Genomic DNA, 26,497 nt, shown 5'->3' on the forward strand with positions numbered 1-26,497 from the left:
CCAGAACATGCATAATGTTGTATACCTTCTTCGGTGTCAATGTAGCATGCAGTATGTTGGCAAGACATCACATCCATTCAACAAACGCGTGAATTGTCCTCGAAGTGACTGAACCTGCAAGTCCGACCTCCACGTAAGTCGTCATTTGAGATCATCTGTACACGCACAAACTGATCTAAAAAAACTTACCATCACAATCATAGACCACAACATTGGTTGGTCAAGGGCCGACAGACTTGCTCGGGAAAGGTTTTGGATAAGAAACTTGATGACAGTTTCCCCAGAGGGCATACATGAAAAAAACTTAGAATGGGTCACTAATGTTCCCTACCATCACTCATTTTTACTGCCATCATTTTTATTTTACCCCTTAGTAAATAAAATTTTGAATAATTTTTCTTATCATTATTAAACTGCTATTTATTTCGGATGTTTACATACGCAGTCTCTGATAAAATTGCTCTACCGGTGTCAAATTTGAAAAAGTATACCAAGTTAGATCGGAGAGAGCTGTTTATTGGGAAAAAAATTTCCACGCAGTTGTTGTAACGTATTAACTGTCGTCATCTGTTGAATTTTGAGTTGTGCCAGCTCATATCACGTGTCTGATGTTAGCTTAGACTGGGTTTTTTTTGGTATAAATTTCTAAGATTGTGATAGTGATTCATTTTACATCGTGATTATACTGATGAAGAATAACTGTTATTCATAATATCTTACATTTGTTCATTTTATTGTTATTTTTGGTATTTAAAATAAATGATATTTGAGATACTATTGTATAAGCACTTTGATGCATCTTACATGTATATCCATGGAAATTATTAGGCTCTGTTCCCTTATTCATGATCTATTAACCTTGTAACTTTAGCATAATTTACATCTTAAAGTTTGTGAACAGACCAGTTAAAGGCGAACCATGTATGATAAGTCAGTGATAATTTGTTTGCAGTTATATAAGCTCCTATGGCATTTCTTATTTCCACAGACATTATTAGGCCCTATAATTACAGTAATGGTTCATTTCAAAGTATTTGTATTTGTATTTAATTTTATTTATTTTTCTATCAAATTTACATACATGAAGAGACCAAACATATCTGAGTCAAGATTATTTTTTAAATGTTACATATTTTAGGGATAAAAAACGAGAAGAAATACTTTTGACATTTAGAAAAGCGAAAAATGACGAGTGCTTGCGAAATCGATGGTAAGCAAAAACAAATCAATCGTCCACCTAGGACTTATACATACATTTGAATATTGTTCCCAGTGTCAACCAATATGTACCAAAATTAATGGTTGTTTTCTTAGTGCTCGTTTTTTAAATTTCCTTAATTAACATTTAATCAACCGAAAGTATTCATTGAACGTAAAATTATCAACACGAACTGTGAATAAATTGATAATTTATTATGATTTTTTTTTTAAATTTCATATGTTTCAGGATTGATGATTAAAAGATTCGACTACAGCAAATTTCAATCAGGCAATCTTTTGATGTCAAAATTGCTCACTTGAGAAGGAAGATCTAAATTGTTGTAGCGAATGTACATAACTGAAGAACGTGCCTTAAAAGAGGGACGAAGGGTATCAGAAGGACAGTCAAACTCATAATGGAAGAACGTGCCTTTAAATTGACCAATATTTTAGTAGAGAACGACGACAGCCTAGCTTCTGTGCATGAAGAAATTGCATTTGACAAGTTTGAACTTGCGAAAATATAATCAATCTGGATGACAGACATTATATGAAATCGTGATCAATACAGCATGACCTGAACAGTTTGAATACTGGAAAAAAATCGAATATTGAGACTGGTTGATAATTGCAAAAATAGGAATTCTTATCAGGAAATAAGATAAAAAAAACATGTTATTGGATGCAGCTTTTTCTAAAAATGCAAACATGAATTTCTTTTTTTGCTGAGTAATTAATTAAATAGTGTGGTGACAGAATAGGAAAAATTCGTTGATTAAAAGACTTTGATTTCAATACATGGTACACGGCAAAAAATTGGCACAGTCATAGAAAAATAATTTTACTTGAATTCAAGATTGGTTATCTTTTGCCGTTTCAATATTAAAGTATGTTGCAAAGTTGTGTACATATTTTACTACCAACATCGTCTGAATGGTTTCAATTCGATGGTTGTCTGAGTTATATAAACAAAGGATTCCTACACTAACAAGACCTACATTTCATACCTTATTTGCTTTGTTTGGATCTGTATCTGATCTTTCTAATAACAATTTGACTATGTCAAGATATCCACCTTCCACAGCTAAGTGTAATGGAGTATTAGCATCCTGAAAACAGTTGCAATAATCACAGTATTATACTAAGGTCTAAAGATGACAGACTTTACAAAATATTCTGATTAAAATCCAGGTTTGATCAACCATTTTCTACATAAGAAAATGCCTGTACACAGTCAGGAATATGACAGTTGTCATCCATTCGTTTGATGTGTTTTAGTTTTTGGTTTTCATATTTGATAACGGACTACTTTCCGTTTTGAATTATCCTCAGAGGTCGATATTTTTGTGATTTTACTTTTTGATAATGTCAATGAAAAACCGTAACCAAGAATGCACGCTTTAAATTATCTATTTAAAAACCTTTTTCAAATCGTTATTACTCTGAGACTGAAAATGTGCATTTAGATTTACGTAAATGTGTATATAAAACATTCTCTCATTGCCAGGTGTATTTTTGTCCACCCCCAATTGTCAGAAGACAAATGTAAAATTCAGTCCATGTCATAAAATGTAATGGTCGAAGTGATCTATAGCGAACGCTAAAAAAAGCACGGATCGAAGCAATATACTGTCGCTGGTCACATTTTAATCAAAGGGTATCACAAATAAGATTAATTAAGGATGTACACCTCTGAGGAGCCAAACATTTCTAGAATAAAACTTTTTTTTAACATGATTTTTTGGTTTATTACACTGTAATAAAATAATTGGTGAAGAAAAAATCTTATGGTGGTGCACTTCTTTCTTTGCTACGGCCCTTCGAAAATGCCCGGTTTTGATGAATTCCCCATTTTTTCATCGATTTTGACCTATTTTTAGACTATTATCTTGAAAAAATTCACAGTTTCACAATTAAACTTTTTCTCATATTTTCTATAAAGATAAAGTGGACCAATCTGAATAAAATTTACTTCAACAAACTATAGGTAGGTATTAATATAAGAAAGTTTTATCACATTTTGACTCTTTTTGTGTAAAATATCCCATGCTGTCAATTTTGTATTTTTGTTATTTTTCTCAGATTTAGGAACAAAATGCATATTATTTCAATTTTTTAGTTATAAATGACTGAAAAATACGTATACATGAAATGTGAAAAGACCAAATTGATATGTGATGTACATGATTCATCAAAAATGTCTATTTCATTAGTTTCTTGAATCATCTGATAATTTTTCATTCATTTGGTACACCATAATCGGATTTTGACATTAATGTATCTTCGGTGACGTTAAAATATAGGAATCAAAACGTTATTTAGAAAGCCATCAATATTTTCATCAGTTTAAGGATAGACTCTTGAATTTTGGTCGAAATAGGATTAACGGATTATATAAACCCGAAAGCAGAAGTATAATATAAGCTCCAACGAAAAAATATAAAACAAGTTGGATCCCGCTAACATGTTTAACCCCGCCACATTATTTATGTATGTGCCTGTCCGAAGTCAGAAGCCTGTAATTCAGTGGTTGTCGTTTGTTTATATGTTACATATTTGTTTTTCGTTCATTTTTTTTTACATCAATAGGGCCGTTAGTTTTCTCGTTTGAATTGTTTTACATTGTCTTGTCGGATCCTCTTATAGCTGACCTATGCGGTATGGGCTTTGCTCATTGTTGAAGACGGTTCGGCGACCTATAGTTGTTAATGTTTGTGTCATTTTGGTATTTTGTGGATAGTTGTCTCATTGGCAATCATACCACATCTTCTTTTTTTATATTAAATTGAAAACAACATTCAAACCCATGATTGCGTTGGGTAAAAACCGCATTTTTTATACTTATCCATGCAAGACAAATTTCATGATAGAGGGGTCTGAATAGAGCACAAACAGCATTTACAACTGACCCAAAAAGTTAGAGAAAAAAGAGTATATTATAGTAGCCAGTACCGAAGTACTGGCATGAAAATACGGATTTTTTTGTGCTATTAAAATTTGCTGTTACAAAATGATAGAAATTATTATAAATTAAGAAATGTATCTCCCTCGTGCAAAGCTCTGATTTCTTTCACGGATTTGGCTATACTTTTTGGACCTTTTGGATAATAGCTCTTCATCTTTTATACAAGCTTTGGATTTCAAATATTTTGGCCACGAGCATCACTGAAGAGACATGTATTGTCGAAATGCGCATCTGGTGCAAGAAAATTAGTACCGTTAATTTTATTTACTACCACTGGGTCGATGCCTCTGCTGGTGGACTATTAGTCCCCGAGGGTATCACCAGTCCATTAGCCAGTACTTCAGTACTGGCATGAAAATACGGATTTTTTTGTGTTATTAAAATATGCTGTTACAAAATGATAGAAATTATTATAAATTAAGGAATGTATCTCCCTCGTGCAAAGCTCTGATTTCTTTCACGGATTTGGCTATACTTTTTGGACCTTTTGGATTATAGCTCTTCATCTTTTATATAAGCTTTGGATTTCAAATATTTTGGCCACGAGCATCACTGAAGAGACATGTATTGTTGAAATGCACATCTGGTGCAAGAAAATTAGTACCGTTAATTTTATTTATTAACAAAACGCATTTAACATTTTTAAATGGCATGTCGGACAACTTTTTTTCTTAAACCATATTGAATGCAATTGGTTATTGTAACAAATGTTACAAAATTGATCTTAAACCAAGATTCTTGTATCTTCGCTTTTATAAAACAAAGCAATGCCACCTCTTTTAATTTGTCTATTAGTTTGGTATGGCGAACATTTGTGTAAAGTGTAAAAAGTCAAATGCTTTAATACTATTGCAAGGTAAAAGAGTATTAGATTGTATGTTCTCCATAAGATCTTTGAAATTTTTAGGTACCCACGGCTGATTAACACCACCTCTAGAATAGGCACTTTCACAATAACTTAGAAGGCCGGCTTTGATTGCTAGATTATATGTCAATAGTTTAGAAAGAGTTTTTGTGGAGCACTTGGAAGAGGCAGCAATGTACCGTTGCTTGTAAGGACACTTCTGTAGTTAAGTTACCCAACACAGTGCTTACAATAACAGCCGCAATGACCTGTTACAGTACACATAGAAGAGGCGCATCAAAATAGTTATGTCTGGTTTAACATACAATCCCGCCATTACTAACCTTTCATTATTAACAAGCAATTAACATTATCCAAGATCTTTCTCAATCCTCCTGTCTTAGCTTTTCGGAGACCAGCAAGTCTTGAAGACTTGATTGTGAGAGCTGACGTCTTCTCTTATCAAAGCTGTTCAACTGCACGAATGTGCAGGTCTTGTGGTAACAGACGATGTATGAATTGCCAACAAATACTTAATACTCAAACATTTACTTGCCATTCCACTGGAGCTGTGTACACTATATTTTGTACACTGTAACTTGCTAAACCCAGAACATGCATAATGTTGTATACCTTCTTCGGTGTCAATGTAGCATGCAGTATGTTGGCAAGACATCACATCCATTCAACAAACGCGTGAATTGTCCTCGAAGTGACTGAACCTGCAAGTCCGACCTCCACGTAAGTCGTCATTTGAGATCATCTGTACACGCACAAACTGATCTAAAAAAACTTACCATCACAATCATAGACCACAACATTGGTTGGTCAAGGGCCGACAGACTTGCTCGGGAAAGGTTTTGGATAAGAAACTTGATGACAGTTTCCCCAGAGGGCATACATGAAAAAAACTTAGAATGGGTCACTAATGTTCCCTACCATCACTCATTTTTACTGCCATCATTTTTATTTTACCCCTTAGTAAATAAAATTTTGAATAATTTTTCTTATCATTATTAAACTGCTATTTATTTCGGATGTTTACATACGCAGTCTCTGATAAAATTGCTCTACCGGTGTCAAATTTGAAAAAGTATACCAAGTTAGATCGGAGAGAGCTGTTTATTGGGAAAAAAATTTCCACGCAGTTGTTGTAACGTCTTAACTGTCGTCATCTGTTGAATTTTGAGTTGTGCCAGCTCATATCACGTGTCTGATGTTAGCTTAGACTGGTTTTTTTTTGGTATAAATTTCTAAGATTGTGATAGTGATTCATTTTACATCGTGATTATACTGATGAAGAATAACTGTTATTCATAATATCTTACATTTGTTCATTTTATTGTTATTTTTGGTATTTAAAATAAATGATATTTGAGATACTATTGTATAAGCACTTTGATGCATCTTACATGTATATCCATGGAAATTATTAGGCTCTGTTCCCTTATTCATGATCTATTAACCTTGTAACTTTAGCATAATTTACATCTTAAAGTTTGTGAACAGACCAGTTAAAGGCGAACCATGTATGATAAGTCAGTGATAATTTGTTTGCAGTTATATAAGCTCCTATGGCATTTCTTATTTCCACAGACATTATTAGGCCCTATAATTACAGTAATGGTTCATTTCAAAGTATTTGTATTTGTATTTAATTTTATTTATTTTTCTATCAAATTTACATACATGAAGAGACCAAACATATCTGAGTCAAGATTATTTTTTAAATGTTACATATTTTAGGGATAAAAAACGAGAAGAAATACTTTTGACATTTAGAAAAGCGAAAAATGACGAGTGCTTGCGAAATCGATGGTAAGCAAAAACAAATCAATCGTCCACCTAGGACTTATACATACATTTGAATATTGTTCCCAGTGTCAACCAATATGTACCAAAATTAATGGTTGTTTTCTTAGTGCTCGTTTTTTAAATTTCCTTAATTAACATTTAATCAACCGAAAGTATTCATTGAACGTAAAATTATCAACACGAACTGTGAATAAATTGATAATTTATTATGATTTTTTTTTTAAATTTCATATGTTTCAGGATTGATGATTAAAAGATTCGACTACAGCAAATTTCAATCAGGCAATCTTTTGATGTCAAAATTGCTCACTTGAGAAGGAAGATCTAAATTGTTGTAGCGAATGTACATAACTGAAGAACGTGCCTTAAAAGAGGGACGAAGGGTATCAGAAGGACAGTCAAACTCATAATGGAAGAACGTGCCTTTAAATTGACCAATATTTTAGTAGAGAACGACGACAGCCTAGCTTCTGTGCATGAAGAAATTGCATTTGACAAGTTTGAACTTGCGAAAATATAATCAATCTGGATGACAGACATTATATGAAATCGTGATCAATACAGCATGACCTGAACAGTTTGAATACTGGAAAAAAATCGAATATTGAGACTGGTTGATAATTGCAAAAATAGGAATTCTTATCAGGAAATAAGATAAAAAAAACATGTAATTGGATGCAGCTTTTTCTAAAAATGCAAACATGAATTTCTTTTTTTGCTGAGTAATTAATTAAATAGTGTGGTGACAGAATAGGAAAAATTCGTTGATTAAAAGACTTTGATTTCAATACATGGTACACGGCAAAAAATTGGCACAGTCATAGAAAAATAATTTTACTTGAATTCAAGATTGGTTATCTTTTGCCGTTTCAATATTAAAGTATGTTGCAAAGTTGTGTACATATTTTACTACCAACATCGTCTGAATGGTTTCAATTCGATGGTTGTCTGAGTTATATAAACAAAGGATTCCTACACTAACAAGACCTACATTTCATACCTTATTTGCTTTGTTTGGATCTGTATCTGATCTTTCTAATAACAATTTGACTATGTCAAGATATCCACCTTCCACAGCTAAGTGTAATGGAGTATTAGCATCCTGAAAACAGTTGCAATAATCACAGTATTATACTAAGGTCTAAAGATGACAGACTTTACAAAATATTCTGATTAAAATCCAGGTTTGATCAACCATTTTCTACATAAGAAAATGCCTGTACACAGTCAGGAATATGACAGTTGTCATCCATTCGTTTGATGTGTTTTAGTTTTTGGTTTTCATATTTGATAACGGACTACTTTCCGTTTTGAATTATCCTCAGAGGTCGATATTTTTGTGATTTTACTTTTTGATAATGTCAATGAAAAACCGTAACCAAGAATGCACGCTTTAAATTATCTATTTAAAAACCTTTTTCAAATCGTTATTACTCTGAGACTGAAAATGTGCATTTAGATTTACGTAAATGTGTATATAAAACATTCTCTCATTGCCAGGTGTATTTTTGTCCACCCCCAATTGTCAGAAGACAAATGTAAAATTCAGTCCATGTCATAAAATGTAATGGTCGAAGTGATCTATAGCGAACGCTAAAAAAAGCACGGATCGAAGCAATATACTGTCGCTGGTCACATTTTAATCAAAGGGTATCACAAATAAGATTAATTAAGGATGTACACCTCTGAGGAGCCAAACATTTCTAGAATAAAACTTTTTTTTAACATGATTTTTTGGTTTATTACACTGTAATAAAATAATTGGTGAAGAAAAAATCTTATGGTGGTGCACTTCTTTCTTTGCTACGGCCCTTCGAAAATGCCCGGTTTTGATGAATTCCCCATTTTTTCATCGATTTTGACCTATTTTTAGACTATTATCTTGAAAAAATTCACAGTTTCACAATTAAACTTTTTCTCATATTTTCTATAAAGATAAAGTGGACCAATCTGAATAAAATTTACTTCAACAAACTATAGGTAGGTATTAATATAAGAAAGTTTTATCACATTTTGACTCTTTTTGTGTAAAATATCCCATGCTGTCAATTTTGTATTTTTGTTATTTTTCTCAGATTTAGGAACAAAATGCATATTATTTCAATTTTTTAGTTATAAATGACTGAAAAATACGTATACATGAAATGTGAAAAGACCAAATTGATATGTGATGTACATGATTCTTTTAAAATCATTTTTTTTAATCCCTCATCCATTTTCTCAAAATTTTTGCTGAAATACTGACTTAATTGGTCGTAACATTTGAAAACTGGTAAAAAAAACTACTCAGAAACCAGTCATTGTTATAACACAATTTTTTCACAGAGTTATGTTTAATCATAATATTTTTAAAATTCATGGATATTTTCCACTTGTATCAAACGTTTTAAAAATAATTCAATACGAGATTTCAACGAGAGTAAACGAGACTGAAAAGTCAGAGAATACAACCCTAAATACACTAAATTAATATATTTGTTATATATATATGTTACGTCTTAACGAACAAGTTAAAGAGCGAAAAAAACACATCTCTAAAGTATTGACTTTAATTACATTCCATACCTTATTTACTTTGTTTGGATCTATAGTTGTTTGTTCTAATAACAATTTGACGACGTCGATATATCCCCCTTTAACAGCTAATTGTAAGAGAGTATGATCATCCTGAAACAGTTAGTTGCAATAAATACAGTATTATGCAAAGGTTTGATAATGACAGACTAAAAATGTGATGTTTTCAACAGTCTTAACATTTTAGTTTTCAAAAATAGAATTGAAATCTGTTCCTTTTTCAACCTTTTATAAATGAAAGTTTAAAGCAAAATTTTTGATAGGTAAACCCTTTAATGGTATACATGTTGTATATGAAACTTTATACAAATTGATCAATTGTCATCAGACTTTTGTTATTAATATAAGACGGTAAATTGATTTATGCTGTTCTACAGTATACAGAGAAAAACTACATTTCCCGTTGGGTTCTCTGTATTGGTTTTGACAAAATATACGTTAACGATACAGCGTGTCAATCCCTATAATTGTTAATTTATCTGTACCAGGAACGCTCAAAGCCAATTATTTGAAAGTCGATGATAAATAAATACCAAAAATTTGAATAGATTTATGTCCAAAACGGTCAATTATATAAAGACTTCTTATATATTGGTTCGTATTTAAACACCCCCTACAAGTACCTCGTACCAACAATAAAGGCAACATACAAATGGAATCAATACTTAACTAAACAATATTTCTTAACACCTTTTAAATCTCCAGACATCCTTACTTTATGAAAATTTTAACTTAACATTTTAAACTTCATAAACTATAACGTTTTTGTTATGTAAAATTATTTAGATAAAAGACAATTGTGATTAAACAAATCACTTAACCTCGAAATTGGGACTTCTAAGAATCGAAATTAATGTATAAAGTTTAAAGGTATGACACTTCATATCTACAGAACAAAAACGTAAACACATTATACATATATATATATATATACCCGCATCGACTTATTCTCATATATACTTTGTGTATATACAATACAAGAGTATCAAAATATTCATACATTGGATCATGTATTTAAATTGACTCATCTGTACAAATATACGGAAAGTACATAATCAAAGAAAACAACCTTCTACTGCAACGTATCATTATAAAAACAAATGAGAACATGTAATATGATTGGCAATAAGGTGACAATTTCCTTTAAACTAAACTCTTAACAGATGTATGTACATAGGCGCTACATATTTAAGTCGAAGCATTTTAGCTTGTTTTGCTTCAATACATCTTTTTGCGTTTCAAGATTTGAGTACGTTTAAATGGTGGGTATATATGTTACCAGCAATATTCTGCGATGTTTGAATTTGATGGTTTTCTGAGTTAAATTATCAAATGATTCAAAATATCAACGCCAGATATTTGAAAGCCAATGATAAGTAAGTACCGGAAAATGTGAAGAGATTTATGATAAACACTTTAAAATATATACAGACTTCTCATGTATTAGTTCATCTGTTAACAGTCATTTCAAGTCCCTCTCAACAACAATAAAGGCAACATACAAAGGGAATTTACTTTTAACTATTAAATTTTCCTGGACGCCTTTTTAATCTCCAAACATTCTGACTATACTAAACAAACCAAACTTCATAAACTATAACGTTTGTATTATGTGAAAACATTTGATGTAAATGACAATTATGGTTTAACACAAAACTATTCTTTAAGAATCGAAATTGAGTTACTATTTTGCTGTGTAAAGTTTGATATAATTCCATGTGATATGTTTATGGCTAAAAAGTCAACACACTATGTATATTTATATCCATATCAATATCCATATCGACTTATTCTCATATTTATTTAGTGTATATACTATACCAGGAGTAACAAACTGTTCATACATTGGATAATGTATTTGATAATGAAAGAGCGTGTCTTCAAATTAACCAACATTTCAGTATCGAACGACGACAGCTTAGCTTCTGTTCATGAAGAAATTACAATTGACATATTTGACCTTGCGAAAATATCCTCAATCGCAAAAACAGACAAGATATGAAGTCGTGATAAATATCAAACGACCTGAACAATTTGAATGCTGGGGAAAATGTTGAGATTGGTTGAGTATCGCAATAATCAGAATTCGCATTAGGAAATAAGATGAATATGCATGTAATTTGGATTCAGCTTTTTCTGAATAGGCATAAAATATTTTTATTTTGCCCAGTAATTAATTAAAACGGTTAGAATTAATAAATGCAATGATATGTTATTTTCTTTTTCTTTTGAAAACAAATTTCAATATGACCTACACTTTTTAGTGCATTTAAGTGCATCACAAAATATAAATAAGGAACTTTTGCATGGTTGTGGATGAGACAAGTATCAAACAGTGTCCAAATTAAGTTAATTTACTTTTGTAAGTAAATCTTGATAATACTAACAAGAATAGTGATATAGAATGGTGTTATTAATTGTGCAACTAACTATATCGATCTTTCTTCCTAACCACCTTGACAAAACAATATTCGATCAGAAATTCAAAAAGACTTCGTAACTAAATATATGAACGCTGGATAAACAAAAAACGAGAAATGTGTTATAGCAATGCGAATTCACACTCAGCAAAACAGTCATGTTCGGAAATAGGTAAGGTTCAGTACTCACAGAAAACAGACGACTTAAATTGTAAACCACAATCTCAGACGTGAAAACATGTCCTTAGTTAGATTAGACACATTGTTTGGATCAACCAATTCGTGATGGTGTCCATAAAATTTATGGAATGAAATTTTTAATATTTCCATCTCATAATGGAGCACAATCCTGTGTTTTTAGTCCGTAAAGTGTGAACATGTATGAGCATAACATATCAAATGAGAAGATGAACATGCACGAGCATAACTTATCAACTGAGAATTGAGAACATGCACGAGCATAACGTATAAACTGAGATAAGTGAACACAATATGATGGGGTATGTTACTGCTGAAAAATTGGAGTTTATAATTGGGAAGTTGAAATTGTCCTGTTTGTCATAGATCTGAGGGTGAATATGTCCATATGTGTCAGTATAAAGGAAGATTTCAAGGCTTGAGGCAGTCTTTCTAGTATAATAAAATTGACATTTGACTATGGCGTCTTCAACGTTTTTTCATGATTTACCTCTTTAAATGGAAATTTCTTAGGAGTGACTGCAACTTTTTTTGTCTATTTAAAAAAAAAACTCAAAGATGTGGTGAGCATCTTTAAATAACCAACGGCTACTCATTTTATTAAATGGCCACTACATTTGTGTATACTTTTCCTTCATTAATCTTGATTGCATTTCTCTGTGGTTTCCAACACAATGTCTGCATGAAAATCGTTTGATATATGAACATTAATATATACGAAAGTTTAGGATTCTAGTATTTAAACAAAAATCTGTTTGTGTTTTTATTTTATAATTGAACTTTGATTCATCAATATATTAACAACATATTATGATCAATCCTATAAATGTAAATCCTGCTCCACATGTTTCATCCTAAGCAAACTGACACTTCACAGCAAGTCAAATAAACCAAAATATATGTATGTTTAAGCTTTTTTACTTGTTTTCTTTCATAGCATCTTATGACATTTCAATATCATAGCATATTGCAAAGTTGTGTTCCTATTTTACTAGCAACATCGTCAACAGGGTTTGCATTTGATGGTTTTCTAAGCTGAATACAAAAGGATTTCAATACTGACTAGAACTACATATCATACCTCATTTACTGTGTTTGGATCTATATCTGTTCTTTTTAATAACAATTTGACTATGTCTAGATATTCACCTTCAACAGCTAATTGTAAGGGAGTATCATCACACTGAACACAGTTGCAATAATCACAGTATTATTCGAAGGTATTAAAACGGAAGCCTTTACACAAAAAATGTGATGATATCAATGAACAACTTATAGCTAACTAAACACAAAGTGAACGTATGCATACCGTGACTGTTTTAATAAATCGCAATTCCTTTGAAACTGTTAATTTAATTTACGTCATCATACTGAAAACACTTGCAATAATCACAGTATTATACAAACGTATGATAATGACAGACTTTACATAAACAATTTGATGATTTCAATGAATAACCTATAACTTAATAATCGCAAAATAAACGTTTGCATATAGAGTCTGCTTTGATAAACTCCATTCCTCTGAAACTGTTAATTTAAATAACACATTTGACTAGCATTTCGAACAACGGATGTTCTTAGACTCTGCTGACTGCCATTGCGATTGCCAAATAAACAGATCAACAGATGTAACGAAAAGGATCTTAATTATACATTCAATATCAAACAGAAGGCAAAAAACTTGCTGAAAACATGAGGGCGCAAATATTGGTATACTGTATCCAAATTTCGCAACAAATGTATATGCAGTGCTGTAAGAAATCGAAACGGTATTTGGGATGCATAATAATCAACCTCAATTTAGGATAGAGTCTTGAATTTTGAAGAGTCACAATAGGTTGAATGGATTATATTAACAAGAAACCCCGAACGAAAAAAATATAAACATGTCTAAGGGAAACAGTGAAAAATTATTGATTATATGTAAACCTTCATTACCTGTTGCTTTGTAATATTCATACAGCTCTGTTTCCATAGCAATCGCATCTTATTGAAACGTAGTGTTTCTTTATTACATGTTATTTAGATGATTTATGCAAAAAAATAATTATCAAAATCTTAGACATTAATGTTTTAGTCACTACCTGATCCCTAAACAAAAGAAGGGCCAACGATACCACAGGGATATTCAAACTCATAGGTCGAAAGATTGTAAGAGAGTATCTTCATACTGAAAAGAGTTGCAATACTAACAGAATTATACAAAGGTATAAAATATAAAAACGACAGCCATTACACAAAAAAATGATGATATCAATGAACAACTTATAGCTAACTAAACACAAAGTGAACGTATTCATAAAGTAACTGTTTTGATTAATCGCAATTCCTCTGAAACTGTTAATTCCAATTACGTCAACATACTGAAAACAATTGCAATATTCAGAGTATTTCACAAAGTTATGATACTGACACACTTTACATAAATAATTTGATGATTTCAATAAATAACCTACAACTTACTAAACACAAATTAAAAGTATGCATATATAGACGACTTTAATAAATCAAAATTCCTCTGAAACTGTTAACATGACAAAAACATGTTTGACTAGCATGTCGATCAAAGGATGTTCTTAGACCCAGCTGATTGCCACGGTGATTGACAAATAAACAGATCAACATATTATGATCAATCCTATAAATGTAGATCCTGCTCCACATGTTTTAACCTGAACAAACTGACACTTTTATAGAAGAAACATGAGTCTGGCGTACATACAAAATGTAGTCCTGGTATTTATGATGAGTTAATTAACAGCAAAGTAAAATAAACCAAAATATATGTATGTTTAAGCTTTTTTACTTGTTTTGCTTCATAGCATCTTCTGATATTTCAATATTATAGTATGCTCCGAAGTTGTGTACATATTTTCCTAGAAACATCGTCAACAGGGTTTGAATTTAATGGTTGAACATGAAAAAGAAGGATTTCAATACTGACTAGTACTACATATCATACCTTATTTACTTTGTTTGGATCTATATCTGTTCTTTCTAATAACAATTTGACTATGGCTAGATATCCATTTTTAACAGCTAAGTGTAAGAGAGTATATTCATGCTGAAAACAATTGCAATAATCACAGTATTATTCAAAGATAAGAAAACGACAGCCTTTACACAAAAAAAATAATCATATCAATAAACCACTTATAGCTAACTAAACACAAAGTGAACGTATGCATAACGTAACTGTTTTAATAAATCGCAATTCCTCTGAAACTGTTAATTTGAATTACGTCATTATACTGAAAACAGTTTCAATATTCAGAGTATTACACAGAGGTATGATAAAGACAGACTTTACATAAATAATCTAATGATTTCAATAAAAACCTACAACTTACAAAACACAAATTAAAATTATGCATATATAGACGACTTTAATAAATCAAAATTCCTCTGAAACTGTCAGCTCGAAAAAAACATATTTGACCTGCATGTCGAACAACGGTTGTTCTTAGACCCTGCTTACTGCCACGGTGATTGACAAATAAACAGATCAACATATTATGATCAATCCTCTAAATGTCGATCCTGCTCCACATGTTTCATCTTGAGCAAACTTACACTTAACAGCAAAGTAAAATAAACCAAAATATATGTACGTTTAAGCTTTTTTACTTGTTTTGCTTCATAGCATCTTTTGACATTTCAATATAATAGTATGTTGCAAAGTCGTGTACCTATTTTACTACCAACATCGTCAACAGGGTTTGGATTTAATGGTTGAACATGAAAAAAAGAATTTCAATACTGACTAGTACTACATATCATACCTTATTTACTTTGTTTGGATCTATATCTGTTTCTTCTAATAACAATTTGACTATGTCTAGATATCCATTTTCAACAGCTAAGTGTAAGAGAGTATCTTCAAACTGAAAACAGTTGCAATAATCCCAGTATTATACAAAGATAAGAAAACGACAGCCTTTATACAAAAAATGTGATGATATCAATAAACCACTTATAGCTAACTAAACACAAAGTGAACGTATGCATAACGTAGCTGTTTTAATAAATCGCAATTCCTCTGAAACTATTAATTTGAATTACGTCATCATACTGAAAACAGTTGCAATATTCAGAGTTTTACACAAAGGTATGATAATGACAAACTTTATATAAATATTTTGATGATTTCAATAAAAACCTACAACTTACAAAACACAAATTAAAATTATGCATATATAGACGACTTTAATAAATCAAAATTCCTCTGAAACTGTCAACTCCAAAAAAAAACATATTTGACTAGCATGTCGAACAACGGTTGTTCTAAGACCTAGCTGATTGCCACGGTGATTGACAAATATACAGATCAACATATTATGATCAATTCTCTAAATGTCGATCCTGCTCCACATGTTTCATCCTGAGCAAACTGACACTTAACAGCAAAGTAAAATAAACCAAAATATATGTATGTTTAAGCTTTTTTACTTGTTTTGCTTCATAGCATCTTTTGACATTTCAATATTATAGTATGTTGCGAAGTTGTGTACATATTTTCATAGAAACATCGTCAACAGGGTTTGGATTTAATGGTTGAACATGAAAAAAAGAATTTCAATACTGACTAGTACTACATATCATACCTTATTTACTTTGTTTGGATCTATATCTGTTCTTTCTAATAACAATTTGACTATGTCTAGATATCCATTTTCAACAGCTAAGTGTAAGAGAGTATCTTCAAACTGAAAACAGTTGCAATAATCACAGTATTATACAAAGATAAGAAATCGACAGCCTTTATACAAAAAATGTGATGATATCAATAAACCACTTATAGCTAACTAAACACAAAGTGAACGTATGCATAACGTAACTGTTTTAATAAATCGCAATTCCTCTGAAACTGTTAATTTGAATTACGTCATCATACTGAAAACAGTTGCAATACTCAGAGTATTACACAAAGGTATGGTAATGACAGACTTTACATAAATATTTTGATGATTTCAATAAAAACCTACAACTTACAAAACACAAATTAAAATTATGCATATATAGACGACTTTAATAAATCGAAATTCCTCTGAAACTGTCAACTCGAAAAAAACATATTTGACTAGCTTGTCGAACAACGGTTGTTCTTAGACGCTGCTTACTGCCACGGTGATTGACAAATAAACAGATCAACAGATGTAACAAAATAGATCTTGATAATCAATTCAATTCCAAACAAAAAACAATAAATTTGCTAACAAGATTGTATACCGAGAACACAAGGAGCAAAAATTGCTACACCGTATCCGGATTTCGCAATAAATATATATGCAGTGCTGTAAAAAATCGAAACGGTATTTGGGATCCATAATAATCAACCTCAATTTAGGATAGACTCTTGAATTTTGAAGAGTCGCAATAGGATGAACGGATTATATTAACCCAAAACTCCGAACGAAAAAAATATAAACATGTCAAATGGAAACAGTGAAAAATTGTTGATTATATGTTAACCTTCATTACGTGTTGCTTTGAAATATTCATATGGCTCTGTTTCCATAGCAACCGCATCTTATTGGAACGTACTTTTTCTTTATAACATGTAATTTAGATGATTTTTGCAATTGTTCATCAATATCTGAGACATTCATGTTTTAGTCACTACCTGATCCCTAAATAAAAGAGGGGCGAACAATACCACAGGGACATTCAAACTCATAGGTCAAACGTAAACTGATAAAGATATGGCCAAAAAAGTGAAAGACAAACAAACAAATAACAGTAAAAACGATCAAAAAAATAGAACACAAATGTCTCAGCAACAAGAACCCTACAAACACTTTGGGGGCGATCGGAGGTGCTCCGAAAGGGTAAGCAGATTATGCAGCACTTGTGGCATCCTAAGCAAACTGACACTTAACAGCAAAGTTTAATATACCAACATGTAGGTATGCTCAATTGTTATCAAAGGTATTTTATTTGTGGCATCCTAAGCAAACCGACACTTAACAGCAAAGTATAAAATACCAAAATTTATGTATGTTTAATTGTTATCAAAGGTACCACGATTATAATGTAATATGCCATTGTACTAATTGAAACAGTAAACATTGGGGATTTTATCTTAAAGGTCATTACTTGTTGCTTTGTAATATTCATATGTTTCTGTTTCCATAGCAACCGAATCTTTTTGAAACGTACTTTTTTATTATAACATGTTATTTAGATAATTTATGTATTTTTTCATCAAAATCTGAGACATTACTGATTAAATCACTACCTGATCCCTAAATACAAGAAGGGCGAAAGATACCACAAGAAATTCAAACTCATAGGTCAAACATAAACTGACAAAAAAATTAAAGACAAACAGACAAATAATACTAAACACGACACAATATAGAACCCAAAAGATTCAGCAACGAGAACCCTATCAAAACTTTGGGTTCAGCTTAGGTGATCCGAAAGGGTAAGCAGCTCCTGCTCCATATGTGGCATCATAAGCAAAGTTCAAGAAACCAAAAGCGAGTATGTTTAAGCATTTTATTTGTTTTGCCATTTCAATATTATAGAAAGTTGCAAAATTGGGTAGATACATGTATATTATAGCAACATCGTCAACAGGGTTTGAATTTGATTGTTGTCTTAGCTGGTTTAAAATTGATTTCAATACTGACTAGAACTACATATCATACCTCGTTTACTTTGTTTGGATCTATATCTGTTTGTTCTAATAACAATTTGACTATGTCTAGATATCCACCTTCAACAGCTAAGTGTAAGGCGGTATCAGCATCCTGAAAACAGTTTCAATAATCGCAGTATTATACAATGGTAAGCAAACGACAGCCTTTACACAAAAAATGTTATGATATCAATGAACAACTTATAGCTAACTAAACACAAAGTGAACGTATGCATAAAAAGACCATTTTAATACACAGCAATTTCTTCGAAACTGTTAATTTGAATTACGTTAATAAAATGTAGCGTGATAATATAAAACAAGGTCAAGGGACTTGCAAATCGAGTCCTCGTTTGTTAAGAAGCCATGTATAAAATTAAAAATCCCGTCATCAAATTTAAATGTTCAAATGCTGACCGTTGTTACGGAAAAGCGTTGAATATAAAGGACCTAAAAGATCTACTTTCGTTGGCCACAGTTAAATAAACGGGGATCACAAATAAAAGTGTTTAAATACAATTTTGAAATAAATCTTCTTTTAATTTAAAAGTTATGTGTTAAGGTAATGCTATATCGGTATTGAACCATCCAATGTTGCAAGAAAAAATCCCAAGAATGAAAGTGAGTATTTAGAAATGAAGTTAAAAACCAGTCTGATATTCAAAGTTAAGAAACTTATTTACAACATGCCTATAAATGTAACGTAAGTGATTAAGAAAGAGCATTATAGAATTGAAATTTTCAAACATTTTTACAGTGGTATTACTGTTTAATTTAGAATATAATATGACTGAAAATAAAACAATAGTTTAAATATGATTAATAAAATAATCTGATTGTTTTTCAACAGTCTTAACATTTAAGTTTTCAAAAAAGAATTGAAATCTGTTCTTTTTTTCAAGCTTTTATACATGTTAAATTTAGGGTCAAACTTTGTATAAGTAAAGACCTTGATAACAGATCTATGTACGACCTCAAATCTGTGTCCGTTTCTCAAATCTATGCCCTATCCTGACGTCAATCGCTAATCTATGTATATAAAAATTATTCGACCTCAAATCTGTGGCCGATTTTTAATCATGACGTCATTCGCAAATCTATGTCCTTAAAAAAATAATTCGGCCTCAAATCTCTGGCCGATTTTGAATTGTTACGTTTTTCTCAAATCTATGTTCGTTATAAAAAAAAAGGCTTTAAAACTGTGTAATGTTTAATTCTTTTATAGCCATGCACAAATTTATGCCCGTCTAATAATTTCGGCCTTATAGGTTTTTTTTTTATTAAGTCATTTCCCATAGTTCAATATTAATTGTTGGTATGTGTTTTCCATGTGTGTACAAGAGCTCAAGTATAAGTAAATCTAGCTATATTATTTTGCTTGCATTTAAACATGGACTAAGAAAGTCCCTGATTTAAAATATTGTTTTTAAAGTACGGTCTCGTATGATTTTTGGTTTATAAAGTAATTTCTCCATGTTTGTGATTAAAATCATGTGTGTGTTATTATTGTATGCCGTCTTCAAGAATTAAACTACACATATTTTTTTTAAAGAATGTCTATTTATATGCAACTTCAGCGTACTTCAATTGTCTCTTAATTCTCTCATATTGCTGTTAAATTGACATTTATACCACTATTATCTATTATATATTACTTTAAATATCAATAAAATCATTCTGAATTGATAAAAATAAAAGTTACGTGCTCTATATTTTTAATTAAAATATTTGTGAATCACAATAGAGCATATATCGATTGTTTGGTCTGAGCTAATATCTATTTTGTTCAAATGTAAAACTTGTAATTATGTCTTTAATAACAAAAATATTTCCCCGAGAGAAATCATTCTTTATGTTTTGGCATATTCCTTCTCTCCAGAAACCGGATGTAAACACTGCCGACCCTTTGTTCATATCTGGATTTGTTTTGAATTGCAAATACTCCGCAAACGTATGAGTGAAGATATCCTGATAATTGTCAGAAAACAGTTCAAGAGGATATATCTCTAGTTGACGTTTTTGAAAATAATCCATCAGCCCACTATTCATAACAGATTTTCCTCCAGTCTAAAAAAACAAATTATAAAGCAACTTAAAACCATTTGTATTAATAAATAAAATATTAACATTACTTTTGTCTTATAAACCACATTGGCACTGAGCATGAATAGATACATAAAAAGTGAAAGGATAAGAAAACAAAATAATTTTAAATTAACATTTGATATTTTTATTTACATATCTACATGTATGACCTACAGGAATAGCATTTTCTTTATCGTTGCTATCATTTCCAAAGCGCCTTTTGTAAAGTTCCTTGTAATACGGACTTGCACCTTCCATCCTTCCATGGGTCCGATATTTTTGCATCTGAAAGTACATAAAGTAAAATATGTGGGAAAAAAAATAAACATCATTAATTTTACATGATTTTTTTCATTTCGATTTGTTTTAATTGATTTAAAGGTGAAAACGTGTAAAACGGATGAACGTAATTCTTTTTTAAATTAGCGTATAACTTTTTTTTCAAACACACATACACTATGCACACATGTGCAAAGTAGCAGAAATATTCTATCATACTAAAACATTACTTACGACTTATAAATGTGCAATATCATTTGTTTCCGTAGTGAAGTATGTTTCTCCGGTTTCTGTAACTATAGGATAATTTTCCAACTGCCTCCTTTTGTTTATCTCCTGAACTTATTGGTGTTCTTCATTAGGTTCCGACACAATATCCATTGCTTCTTTAATAGAAATAAGTTTACACAAACAAATTAAACAGTACAGTCGATAGTTGTCTAACGTCCAGTGGCAAATTTAACGCAAACATTTAGAATATTAACATGATAACACAGTAAATTTTAAATATGTATTTTTTTTATATAGATAAGACCGTTGGTTTTCCCGTTTGAATGATTTTATACTAGTAATTTAGGGGCCCTTTATAGCTTGTTGTTCAGTGTGAGCCAAGGCTCCGTGTTGAAGGCCGTACATTGACATATAATGTTGTTTTTTTTAAATTGTTATTTGGATGGAGAGTTGTCTCATTGGCACTCACACCACATCTTCCTATATCTATTTACATTTTTTTTTCTCAAAAAAAAATATTTTAAAAATAAATGTGTTTAACTGATAGCAGGGCCTTAAAAAGTAAAACTTTCAGATTTCTATTGGAGTAAATAAAGACTTGTATTATTACCTTCAAACGTTACATCTCTGTCATTTATGTTTTTCAACATCTCCAAATTTCCATTTTCATCTTCATTTATGTTACTTTCAGGTACTATTTCACTAATCTCTTCTTCTTCATTCTCTACATCTAAGTGTGCCTGTGCTAGGAACTTTCTTTCATCTTCAGTTAGGAGCACAAATGGAACCTATAAAAATAGAAACGGTTTTATTGCACGTAATATTTTCACCGACGCTACGATAGATGTATACGTCATGTTTACATACAGTACATGTATCACTTTGGCATTTTATAATATTTTAGAATAATTTATGAATGAAATAGAATGAATTTAGTGTTAAACTTTCATATAGTTTCACAAGATGTGTGTGTGTTACTTTGTTTGTGTTGTGTTTTGTTTGTGTTTTTTTTTTATATTTCCGCTTTTTAATTCGCCATATATGTTAAAATAAAACAGTAAGCTAAGTTTATAGTTACCTGTTCATCAATAGGTGGTGCAAAGTTGGGTCTTTTAAAGTAAAGTTGATATGGTGTAGAAGGCTTTGTACTTTTGTGTACCCTGTTGTTGTAGTTGTAATAAAATTCTAGCAATTTTGAAGGCCAGTCTTTTTCTAACGACATCTATTTTCTAAAATATTCAGTAAGTCTTCTGTTAAAGCGTTCTACGCATCCTTGGCTTTGTGGATGACAGGAACGTCCATGTATCTGCCTGGTCTTAAAGATTGAAACAACATCAGCCAAGTTTACATTGGTAAATTCTTTGCCGTTGTCACTCTGTAATATTCTTGGCGGACCATACAGATATACATATTTTAAAGTTAGTTCTGCTACATCTTTCGCAAATTTTCCTTTTAATGAGCCACCAAATGCCAAGCGAGAAAAACAATCTACTATGTTGCAAATGTAGTTGTAACCTCTGACTAGTGGCATTTTCTTTAAGTCTATTTGCCAACGACTGTTAGCATAAGTTGCAGGAATTGGGCGCCTTAAAACTGTTGTTTTGGGAATTTCTACTGCATTGTTACAGCACTGGCAGTTCACGTTTAATTAAAATAGTACATTGATGTTTTCTCTAACGACAGGAAATACTGTACTTCTTAAACAGTCACAAATTGCTTCATATTTTCTATGGTCTTTATTGTGGTTTTTGTTAATTCTGTGAATTAGTTGCTCTTTGTCTAAACATTTTCTATGATTGCTATTCAAGTCTTGAGATTTTTTGTAGATACATTTCGATTCTTGATCATAAAAGTAAAGCGACAAAAACTGTTTTACCATTCTGTCCTAAAACGCCACTTTCAATTCGTCAACAATTTTCTTTGCTCCCCAATTTTGATGTTCTTCTTTGGCTTTTGCAATCTGTACAATGTACGGCATATCCGCCCAAAACGATTCTAGATTTGGATCCTTTGAAATACCTGTTTTGCGCTTATTTGATATAGTGTATCCTTCATTTGGAATAGTGTCCTGCTCCGCCATCATTCTTTTTTTGCAATGACGTCATATACTTGATGACGTTTTGTTATGTTTTACGTCGATGAAAGGACATAGAATGGAGCCAAAAATTGCCATAGATTTGAGTAAATAAAGGACATAGATTTGAGACAATACAGGACATAGTTTTGAGACTCTACATGACATAGATTTTAGACAATACCGGACATAGTTTTGAAAAGTCTATGAAGCAATATTAAAAAGGACATAGATTTGGGGAAAGGACATATATTTAAGGCCGGACATAGATTTGAGGCTTACATATATATAAAACTTGTTCATGGATTATCGTTTGTAGGCTTTTAAGAACTTTAAACACATTGTATGATTTTTCAATTAATTTACCGTAAAGCGGGTTATTTTCGCGGTATGATAATTTTCGCTTATTTTCGCGGATAGAAGAAAATCGCCAAAATAAATTCCGCCAATATATTTCGTAAACCTTATTCAATGAAGAAACTTCATTTAAGGTTTTGTTCCCTTTTTTAAAGGCATACGTTAACGATACAATGTTTCAATCCCTTTTGTTGATTTATCTGTACCAGAAACGATCGAAGCCAATAATTTGAAAGTCAATGATAAGTATGCTAAGTATCGAAAATGTGAAGAAATTTATGACCAAAACGTTCAAATATATACAGACTTCTTATGTATTCTTATGTTAATCTGTGAACACTCATTACAAGTCCCTTTCAACGACAATAAGGGCAACATACAAAATGAATCTACTTTTAACTATAAAATTTTCCTTCACGCTTTAAAAATCTCCAGTCATTCTGACCTAAGAAAACATTAAACTAAACATATTAAACTTCATAGTCTATAATGTTGCGTGAACAAAACAGGCATAAAAGGTAAACTAGGCAAAATAAGGGTACAGCAGTCATCACTGTGTCAACATCTCAAAACAAAAAAATATTAACAAAAAAACACAAAGCATCTTTCAAATTTAAAAACCAAATGCACTGCTTTGCGTGTTTCACGTCAACAATGTAAAAGTCACATAGGACGAAGTATCAAATAATTTCGCCGTTCAATTTTTTTTTCCAAAAAAAATATAATTTCATATTGGTTATGGTGGAATAGAGGGTTAAAAACATGTTTAAACTAATTTCAGAAACAGACCTAGAAACTATAATAAAGGCAACATACAAAATATATCGACTTTTTACTATTGAATTTTCCTTTACACTCTATAAACTCTAGACATTCTGACTTAAGAAATAACTAAAACAAACATATTAAACTTCATTAACTATAACGTTTTTGACAATATGAAATTTTCATATAAATGACAAATACGATTATACACATAACTATTCTTACGAATGAAAATTTATTATCTGTCTGGCTTGGTAAAGTTTGAGAGTGTGTGATGTAAACATAACTAAAAAATAAATACCTTATACATATACATATCCACATCGACTTATTCTTAAATTCCATTCATAAATGTCTGTGTATGTAACATAGCAGGAGAAACATAAGTGTCATACATTGGATCGTGTATTTGAAATTATAATAGATACATCTGTACAAATGCTAAATGTAAAGTTTATAACAAAGAAAATGACTACTACTAAACAAAATATATCTATCAAAATGAGAAGGTGTGACATGATTGCGAACAAGACAATTCTCCACAAGACACCAAATGACACAGAATTTTACAACTAGTTCTTTAAAACTCCACCTTTAAAAGCTAAATGGAAATAGACGGAAGATACTCTTATCCTAACATTTGGTTTGTTTTGCTTCAGTACATCTTTTCGCGTTTCAAGACTTAAGTACTTTAAAAAGTTGGGTATATGTTTTACTAGCAACATTCTGTGGAGTTTGAATTTAATGGTTGTCTGAGCTGAATAAACAAAGGATTAACAAACTGACTACAACTACATTTCATACCTCATTTAATTGGTTTGGATCTATATCTGTTTGTTCTAATAACAATTTGACTATGTCGATATATCCTCCTTTAACAGCTAAGTGTAAGAAAGTATCATCATCCTCCTGAAAACAGTTGCAGTAATCACCGTATTATACAAAGGGATGATAATGACAGACTTTACATTAGTAATTTGATGATTTCAATGAATAACCTATAATTTACTAAACGCAAAGTAAACGTATGCATATAGAGACTGCTTTAATCAATCGAAACTCCTCTGAAACTGTGAATTTGAATAACGTTAATAACTTGAGTAGATAAAACAGGGTCAAGACCACTTGCAAATCAAGTCCTTATTCTTAAAGCCATGTGTAAAAGGTAAAATCACAAAAATACTGAACTTAGAGAAAATAAAACAACCATTTTTCAAAAATGAATAATACAAAATCTGATGTTTTTTCTACAGTCTTACAATTTAGTTTGTAAAAAAAAATTTGAAATCTTTTCTATTTTTTAAGTTTTTATACATGTTAAATTTAGAGCAAACTTTAGAAAAGTTTATACCTTTATACAATATACATGAAACTTGTTCATGGGTTATTGCTTGTAGACTATTTAGAGCTTTACACTCATTGATCAATTTTGATCAGATAGTTTGTATCAATAGAATTCAGGAAAATAGTATATGCTGTTCTACAGTATACAGACAAAAAAAGCACTTCCCGTTTTGTTCTTTTTATTATATTTGAATAGCATACGTAAACGATACAATGTGTCAATCCCTATTGTTGATTTATCTGTACCAGGAACGCCCAAAGATAGTGATTTGAAAACAAATGATAGGTAAATACCAACAATTGTGACGGTCAATTATATAAAGAGTTCTTGTGAATTGGTACACCTGTGAACAACCCTTACAAGTCCCTCTAAACAACAATAAAGGCAATATACAAAAGGAATCAACATTTAACTATAAAATATTGCTTGACACCATTTAACTGTCCACACATTCTGACATAAGAAAAACCTATACTAAGTATATTAAATTCATTAACTTCAACGTTTTTATTATGTGAAAAATTGTAATAAATGACTATATGAGTAAACTCACAACTATACTTTAAGAATATACATCGATTTACTATCTTGCTGTGTAAAGTTTGACAGAATTCCATGTGATATGTAGATGACTAAAAAGTAAACACCTTATTTATATACATTTCTATATCCATATCGACTGAATCATATATTAACTTA

General features: G+C 31.0%; 1 protein-coding gene across 1 annotated transcript in view; it reads right to left on the reverse strand.

The window, feature by feature from the left end:
• Positions 1–7,818: 7,818 nt before the first annotated feature.
• Positions 7,819–26,497, reverse strand: part of LOC134727743 (ankyrin-1-like) — a 67,515-nt gene continuing 48,836 nt past the window's right edge. The window contains exons 8-17 of the mRNA XM_063592130.1: positions 25,258–25,362; positions 21,881–22,045; positions 20,922–21,032; positions 18,673–18,774; positions 16,624–16,725; positions 15,802–15,903; positions 14,982–15,083; positions 13,098–13,199; positions 9,390–9,491; positions 7,819–7,926 (exon numbers count right to left, since the gene is read on the reverse strand). Of these exons, the coding sequence (XP_063448200.1) occupies positions 7,819–7,926; positions 9,390–9,491; positions 13,098–13,199; positions 14,982–15,083; positions 15,802–15,903; positions 16,624–16,725; positions 18,673–18,774; positions 20,922–21,032; positions 21,881–22,045; positions 25,258–25,362 (1,101 nt within the window). The remainder of the gene's footprint in view (positions 7,927–9,389; positions 9,492–13,097; positions 13,200–14,981; positions 15,084–15,801; positions 15,904–16,623; positions 16,726–18,672; positions 18,775–20,921; positions 21,033–21,880; positions 22,046–25,257; positions 25,363–26,497) is intronic.

Source organism: Mytilus trossulus, chromosome 8 (assembly GCF_036588685.1).
Source record: "Mytilus trossulus isolate FHL-02 chromosome 8, PNRI_Mtr1.1.1.hap1, whole genome shotgun sequence".
In the NCBI taxonomy this organism is placed as follows: Eukaryota; Metazoa; Mollusca; class Bivalvia; order Mytilida; family Mytilidae; genus Mytilus; species Mytilus trossulus.